The sequence below is a fragment of the Populus trichocarpa genome, chromosome 10 (assembly GCF_000002775.5).
Source record: "Populus trichocarpa isolate Nisqually-1 chromosome 10, P.trichocarpa_v4.1, whole genome shotgun sequence".
Taxonomy (NCBI): Eukaryota; Viridiplantae; Streptophyta; class Magnoliopsida; order Malpighiales; family Salicaceae; genus Populus; species Populus trichocarpa.
In genome coordinates, this window is record NC_037294.2 from 9,882,356 (window position 1) to 9,891,424 (window position 9,069).

Consider the following 9,069-nt stretch of genomic DNA (forward strand, 5'->3'; position numbering starts at 1 on the left):
TGATTTATATGCTTACAGTTTACATCTCCAATAATATATTATATTTGGATTTTTTATTTGATACAGGACGTAAAGTATAAATTATAAAAGCACAGAGATAATATAAAATTTAAATCAAACTAGCTAGAAGGATTTTTTTAATTATCCCTTCTTATATTAAAATAGGCAGACAGTATAATTAACCATGCTTTGTCAACAACGGACATACATTTTCATGGCATCTTACCAAATATTAATTTATTCAACTACTTATGCATCTTATCCTTTAACTTGTCCCTTGATTGGACACGAGAAAATCTCCATGCAATCTAAATCCAGAGACTAGCTAGAAACCTACATTAATATAAGTTTACATATCAATTTATGTTAATTTTTTTGAAGGATTTTACGGGAATCTAGTACATTTAAGAGAATAAATTCTCTCAGTGCTAGTCTTAAAAGAAAATCTAAGAAGAAATCGAATATTTCCCATCACTTGATCCACTCCTTGAAGTTCTACATGGATAATATCATGAAAAGAAGTTCTGTTAGAGTCTAGAAAGCTAGCTAGCTACCACATCTGCTGAAAAACCTAAAGAATAGATTTGAGAAATCCATAGAATGGACTTGTGCCCCTTGTAGATTTTCTCTTTCTCACTCAAAATTGTTGAAACTAAGATCGATGCTCATGGGTCTGGTGTTCATCATGTGATGATGGATTTTTCACTTTTATATTTAATGATATCTCCTCTTCGGGGGACACCCAGGATTGGTGACATGATGGAGAAATGATATGTGGATTTGTATAACGAACGAGGCTACAGACCATTCAAATACAAAGACCCCATCCCACAGTATAGCACAAATCAAAGCTAATAGGGACTAACATTTATCAGCAAAAGTCTCTTTCCCTTCCTCTTTATCAGCAATGAAATGCAGAAATTTCATTTTAAGCTTAAAATACCACTCTGACATCAATGCTTGCAGGGTTGTTTATATAAGATCTGCTCACCCATATCCATACAAGTTTTGTGAGCAAAAGCAATGGCAGGAAGCAGGAGGGAAAGCAAAAACAAGCAGAGTCACAGAATATTATACCATTTAAAACTTAAATAAGTATATCATGAAGACAGTGCTTGACAAACTGACACACAAAAGCTTTTTAATGCCAGAATGATTTGCCAAAACAAGCATTCAAACATATTACTTGACAAATGATCTGACACAAATCTTTTTTATTGCCTGAATGATTTGCCAATACCTCATTAATATTATATAAAACCATAAATAAAAGAGAAATGGAACCAAAAAAGGAAAAAAGAGTGGGGAAGAAAAATAGTAAGATACACAGCATGATCTCCAAATCAATTACACTACCACTACTTGTCATAAATAGCCTTTTCTATGACAAATTGGATGCTAGGTCACAAACATATTTTACTAGCTACTGCCATGCCTATTACCGGGAACCGAAATCCTTACATTATCCAACAAAGCAATCTAACCGCTTTATAAAAGCTCCTTAAACCCAACATCCAATATTACACATGTGATGCAATAACATTGATGACAGAAAAGAAAATGCCCTTAGCTAGCTAGTTGGAAAATCCATTACTTAATTCATTGCAAACATATTTTAAGAGATCATCATCAAGTTGTAATGAGTTATATAATATCCTCATTGATCTTTCTCTTTAAAACCCAAATTTAATGCAAATAGGTAGATTACTACTATAGCTTAATTTCTTACTGATCATGATTACTTGCACCAGTAGTACTCTCTGGTGGTGCTTGTGCTGGCATCAGGGAAGCAGGATTATGCTGCTGTGGTGGTCTCTTTCTCTTCTTCTTCTCGTAGCTAATCCCTCTAGCTTTTGCCTGTGAGTCCCTAACTTCACGTAGATAAAGCCTAACAGCACGAGCCCCGAAGGGGTTGTTCTCAGGCTTGCCTCCGTGCTCTTCAAAGGCAGCACGGAGGCGGCCAATAAGTGCATCGAGGCTTCCCCAGGCCTGGCGGAGAGGGCACGGGCACGGTGCAGGCGGATTCGGGTGGCCAAAGAAGGGGCAGAGTTGGGTGTGGACTTTGGTTTTTCCAAACTGATCAAGGTAACGCAAGAACTCGAGGACGTGGGCCCCACTGCACCGGGAGAGGGAGAGAGGGGGGCGGTGGTTCCGGAGGTATTGGCCAAAGGTGTTCCAGTCTCGCCGCTTCTGGTTCTCATAGCGGCTGAGAGTGGAGGGGGAGGTGGCGGCGGTGGTGGTGGTGATGGGGGAGGAAGAGGAGGGGGAGGTGGTGGTGGTGGTGGTGTTGAGCGGGATTGTGATTGTTGGGTGTGTTGCGGTACTGCTGAAGTCTTGAACAGAGTCCATATTTGTTGGCTTAATTTATTGGAAGGGTGAATTAAGGAAGATGGTGTTTGTTGGCTAGAAGATTTCACCTGGAATTTGATGATCCCATAAGAAATAGGTACATAGAGACTAAGATATCACAGTAGTACTGTTATTAGGTCTAAGAATGTGAGATGTGGATGGAGGGAGCTTCAAGAAGTGTTTCTGAGAGATACGAAGTTAAAAGGTAAGGGTTTGATTACATGTCAAAGATGTTTAAACTCTATCTAGGGTTCAAGAATGCCATGAACATGACTAGCACTGTCCATGAGAGAGCTGGGAGGACAGTAGTAGTATTAGCGAGATGCTGGAGATGAAAGAAGCTACGGGGAGGATGATATATAGGGGAAAAAGAACAGTAACTACCGATCTTTTATTGGTTTGAGGATTCTTTTTGAATCTTTTGTTCATCAATCATAGAAACCTTATGAAAGGGTTATGATGTTAGTGCTGGGCTTTTCCTAACTTTGTAATCTGAAGACATTTGTAAGTTGGGCAGATACTTTTTCTTTAAAAGGGGGGGAGCAACTTAGCCTACTGGTAACCTAGCTAGCTAGCCCTGCAAACATGGTAAAAGAAGATGGGTAGGTGGAATGTGCTCGTTTGGGGCTTTTGTGGAAATGTAAAGAGGTTGACAGTGAAAGACAGAGGAGGAGGGGAGGAGAGAGAGATGGTGGACGGAGGCAAGGAAAAAGCTATTGGTTAAAAATATACAAGGGAATAACATGATTTTGTTTCTTCAACCTTTTGTGTTGATTGACAACACCTTTTATCCAATGACCACATTACCCTTTGTTTTTTTTTCCAGGATATTTTTTCTATATATTTTTTTATTAATATTAATCTTCAAACAAATTCAAGTGTATCTTAACTAATATTTTTTTTTTATTAATATGAGTGTCTGAACTAACTTGCATGTCTCAACTAATCTTACGGATCTTGAAGTTAACGACCATATAAATCTCTAATGATTTTAAGGTTTATAAAATCTGAACTGATAATTTTTAGATAACAAATCTAAAACATAACCAGAAACACCTACTTAATACCATGGATACTATGAATTTCAACTACAGTTGCTCGGCACAGTGCATGGAGACTGTAGCAATAAGATCAAACCTTTCTTCTTTTTAATAAGATCAAACTTGTAGCTCCCACAAATGCCCGGGTCCCAGATCATATGGATCTCACAGGGTTCTGCAATTTTTCAAGGTTTTCATTTACTAAATCAATTCTCTCACAAAAAAATAAAATTCACAACAGAATTACCGGTATCACAATCAAAGAATGGGCTGCTACAGTTGCACTTTTAAAAAAAATTGAATTTTTTTTAGTTTTAAATTATTGTTTTGATAGGTTTACATTAAAAATAATTTTAAAAAATAAAATATATTATTTTAATATATTTTAAAATAAAAAATACTTTAAAAAACAATACCCACAATATTATTCTCAATCAACCACTTAGTATTAATATAATGCACATTGATGCATTGTTTCAATACATTTGTTATTTGATTCAATCTAGCAAAACTAGAAAGATTTGAAATTAATGTTTTTAAACATGAACGGGTTAGCAAGTTAATTTATGTTAAGTTTAAAAAAACTAATTTAAAGTTGATTTAATTCCACCAATTAACCTATATCGTAATTAAAATTTAGTTTGATTTTTCTAGAAAAAAATTCTTCAAAATATCGTTGTTCTAACCCTTTTTGATCTTGCTAGCTAGGCTGTGCTTGGTTCTGTAAATCTTTTGGCCATGCCATGTGTACCTGTTTCCATCTTCTCCTCCTTCTTCTTTTAACGCAGGCTGAGAAGGAGAGAGGCACTACTTCACAGTTCTTCGTCAAGGTAGATCGATGGATAAACAAATGTTAAAATTATTGATTAATATGCTTCTTTTTTCTTTTTAATTAATGCTATGCTTGAATTCGATATTTAAAAAAAAAACACTGATCTTACTACTTAAGCTAAGATTTATTGACAATAAATAAACAAATATAATATAAATATTGATTTGTATGTTTTCTAGTAATTAAATAAGTACATTGTATGTTTGTTTCCTTTCAAAGAGAATTGAATGTAAATTAACATTTTTCTCCTCTAAAAAATAATGTATTTTGATATAAAACTACGTGAAACACGAATATCTTCTACTTGGAAAAAGCAAATCACTATATACAGTGGCGGAGTCACGTGGGTGCAAAAGGGAGCAATTGCCCTTAATTTTTTTTTAAAATATTTTAAATATTAATATAATAGTTTTACATGATTAATTTTCTTTATTAGCTATTGATTGTTAGCTTCTTTTTTCTATATTAATTAGTTACTAAAAATATTAGAGTTTATAATAATTTATGGGTTTGTTGAATTAATATATGTATGAGTAATATTATATGCTAATGGATATGAATTGAAATGAATTTTGATGAATTGATAATTATTTTGCTATGAATTTCATATGAAAAATAATGATGATGAATTTACTAGTGATTAAAAGTGAAGTACATGACAGCTCAAAAAATTAAGGACATAATATATAAATTAAAAAGAAAATATTTAATATTTATGTTTAATCCACTTGTACAGAACAACAAGTCAGCAAGAACAACATCAGTTTGTGACAATCCTTTTAAGCTATGATTTTAGATGCTATGTATCATATGTCGGCATAGAATTGTTGTCAAAAACTTTCGTAGTCTTTGGAAGATTTAGAAATAGATAAATAAAAATTTGTTATATATATTAAGAAAGATATTTTTAATGAGATTAAAAATAAAATCATTATGAAGTAGTTTTAATATATAAAATTTCGAAAGAGAACAATTATAATGTAAGTTTTTTTATTTTAAAAATTATTAAATTAATTTTGCTTGACTTGAGTTGGTACATATATTTCAAATTAATTTCTTTATATAATACATGTGTGTATAATATATAATATCAAATATTTATTAATAATTTGCCATTTCATTTAAAACATCCTGACTCCGTCACTGACTTATTATTTTTATTTTTATCGAGGAGACCAGTAGAATAGAAAAACTAAAAAATCACTAGTATCGTATGCTTAGAGATTTTAGAGTATTTCAATAATAATTATCCATATTTATTTTATAGGAGAGATAGAGATAAGAGGACACTCAATATATACATTTATTTATCAGTTTGTTTATTTTTATAAGAAAATCTTAATAGAACAAGAGAATTGTTGCTTGGGATTCAGCTTGTTTAATTTTTTGGCAGAAAATAAAAAATATAATTAAAATTACAATGTCTTGAGTATGGTAACAGACAATCCCAGCATTACTAACTCCTGGCATCTACATATACATTGGAGGAGACCCCCCCAAAAGTCATAATCTCTGTAATAAAACAAATTAAGATTTTAATTACCAAGACCTGATAGCTTAGACGATGAAAGAAAAATAAATAAATAAAAATAAAGCGACAATTGTTGGCCCGAGAAGAGTAGAGGGGCAGCCTTGTTTCACGGTCACTTGGATTTGGCCTCCGAGGAAAACTGTACTTGCAATGTCAGGCGACCAAGACGAATTGCTAGCCAATCCTTGCAATCCATAATTAAATGAAGGCCAATTATACTTCAAGAATCTGTACTATTTTTAGATAATTAAAACTCAACACATGGCCTAGAAGTATCAACCTCTACCTGGTTTTGCCTGACGTTGGGAGTTGGGTGGACCAAAAAGTGCTTTGTGTTTCTCGAGAAATTAACAATCTAAAAGCTTAATGACTGGCTTCGAAGTTCTATTTACTCGTAAATTCCCTCATCCACCCGCCCCATATTGTCTATTTCTGGTAAGCAATACGTTGAACCATCGTATAAATCCAAATCTAACTCTAGAAGCCTACATGCTGGCATGTTTTTGTATATAACGAAAATTCAGTAGCCTGGGTATGCTCGTGAATTGTGATTATATATATATATATATATATATATATATATATATATATAAGGAGAGAGAGAGAGAGAGAGAGAGAGAGAGAGAGAGAGGGAGGGAGGTGTAGCTTGCATGCAACTTGTAGAAGTATAAAAATTCATGTAAATTAGACATAAATAATATAAAAAACAGTAAATTATTATAAAGATTTTAGTGTTCGAGGTTTTTGTACCGTGGTTCTTGAACTAGGGCGATCATATCCTCTCCAATTATAGTTTTCATAACCTTACATGAATATTGTTTAATGAAATACTATTTACCAAGAAATGCATAATTCTATTATTCAGCGAGCGGCAATAATTGAATGGAAGCATGCAAGTAGTAAGTATCTGCTCAGATTTATTGATCATGGCCATGGATCAACATTTTCTATATATATATATATATATATATATATATATATAAAGGTAATTATAGATCAACATGAAAGAAAGAAAGAAAGAATGTTAAGGTCACAAAAGTAAATTAAATAGAAGTGGACAGCATTTAGGAGAAGACAGAAAACATCCGACGTGCTTTGTGGAGTTGGATTGCGGAATCAATTTCAGTAACTTGCAATTGAATAAAACAAAAATCCGTATCCGTCGTTTCTTTCTCTTTTTCTAAAGAAACCAATGGAATATATTGGATTATATGCTAACCAATCTCCTAATCATCGGCATCATTCCATGTTTTTGTACTAAGATGGTCAAATTACGACTTTAGCTGCAAGATCTGCTTTTAATCTTGCTATAATTAAGACATTGAAATGAAGGCTTGGTGAGCAGGCAAAGTTACTTGGCTAATTAGGAAAAAAAAAAAACTTGAAAGAGAAGGTGAATTTGCTGTAATCCTCCTTGCAAAACTACTATTTAATTATTTTTATTTAATTATTTGATATTAGATTTATTGTTGAATTTAATTATTTTTTATGAGTTTATTCTAACCTCATGACTCAAGACACGAGTTTGTCGATCAATTCGAGTGACTCGAGTTTTTTTTTTTATTCTAATTATTATTTTATAATTTTATCCTTCAATATTGAATCGATAAAAAATTATACTTCATGATTTGTTTTGATTTGCTTTTTATGAGGTTATCCCTATCTTATAACTTTGATTACGAGTTTGACATATTAACTTTGGTTGACTCGAGTTATTTTTTGTCTTTTTTTAATAGATTTTTTTTCAATTTTATCTTTTAACATTGAGTTCATTGAAAATTAAACTTCATAATTTGTTTTAATTTGTTTGCTATTGGATTATCCCGGTCTCATAATCTGGGTAACAGGTTTGACAAGCTAACTCAGATTAACTCGAGTTATTTTTTTAGGTTCTATTTTTTAATTTTTTTTAATTTCATCATTTAACATTGAGTTTATTGAAAATTAAATTTCATAATTTCTTTTGATTTGTTTTTTACAAAGTTATCATGGTCTTATGGGTCGGTATGCAAATTGACGGGTTAACACAAACTGATTCAAATCTATCCAATGTGTTGTGATCTCATTTTTTTATATAAAAAGATCTCATCATTTAAATATTTATCTTGAGTCAAACTATATTTTCACTGGTCATCCAATTTGTCTTTAGGTTAGCACAGGTCAATCATCTAGTTAACATTAAAACTCAATTCCTCTCCCTTTTCTCCCTTTTTCTATGCCTATATATATGTAGCATTTCCAAACTATTTTTGATACAATACGAAGTGTATATGTAAACCCAATTAATACAGACCATTCATATCAAATTTATGAAAATTTTAATCCAAGTAATGTTTTTTATTTCCCTGATCCATTAAGAAAAGCAAATCACCATACAGACATGCATGGGACTTGTTTCGATTTTTTGGAATAGTTTTTAACATAAATTTTCAAGTGACTATTTAAAAAAAGCTTTTTAAATCTGCACATATAACATAGTTGTCATTTGAAAAAGAGTCCACTGATTAGATAATCTTATAAATCACTAAATTAATCTGAATTAATATTTTTATTAAACGCTTGATTGAGTTAATCTAATCTTTAAAAATCCAATCAATTAATTAAATTTTATCAAAACAATATCTATCTTTACGGTTTAACTTTATACTCAACCTAGGAAAAGTTTTAAATCTTCCGGATCAACCCTAGCAAATTAAATTTAACAAATATTACATATAGTTGATCTAGAATACGCATACACTTTAACAATGAATGACCGTTATTTGCGCGATTCATTGTAGCATGGTTTTAAAACCTGGCCCGGCGAGTCGCCTCCGGACCCGGCCAACCCGAGGCTGGAACCGGGCTGAGTTGAATAAAAAATAGGGAAAGAAAAAAACTCGATGTGACCCGGTTAAAAACCCGATTGCAACCCGTTGATTTTTATTTTTTTTTTACTAAAACGACGCTGTTTTAAATTTTTTTTAAAAAGAATTGATCCGGTAACTCGGTGACCCGGTTAAAACCTGGAATCCAAACCTTAAACCAGGTTAGGTCTAAAAACTAGAAAATGTAGAAATCCAAGCCGTCTCTTTTCTTTTTCTCTAGTCAATTTTTTCCTCTAGAAAAGTTTCCTGTACAATCATTTTATTGCTCGAAGCTATCAAGTAGGGTCTCCGAGCCTTGCTGTTAGTTTCCTCCCTCTCATCTTTCTTTTAATCGTTTTTTAAGTATTTTTAATAGTTTTTTTAGTTTTCGTTTCTCTTTGGAGGCTTACCACAAAGCCTCTTTTGGGTATATTTTCTTTTATATGTTTTTTTCCCTATTCTTACACTCAT

General features: G+C 32.3%; 1 protein-coding gene across 1 annotated transcript; it reads right to left on the reverse strand.

The window, feature by feature from the left end:
• Positions 1–1,337: 1,337 nt before the first annotated feature.
• LOC18102467 (protein LIGHT-DEPENDENT SHORT HYPOCOTYLS 4) lies at positions 1,338–3,079 on the reverse strand. The gene has a single exon (XM_006378268.3). It carries the CDS (start codon positions 2,347–2,349, stop codon positions 1,726–1,728), a length of 624 nt encoding a protein of 207 aa, XP_006378330.3. The 5' UTR covers positions 2,350–3,079; the 3' UTR covers positions 1,338–1,725.
• Between the last annotated feature and the right edge of the window lie 5,990 nt (positions 3,080–9,069).

What these genes read in the sequence shown, in the direction of transcription:
- LOC18102467 (XM_006378268.3), bottom strand. Translation starts at nt 2,349, where the DNA reads ATGGACTCTGTTCAAGACTTCAGCAGTACCGCAACACACCCAACAATC.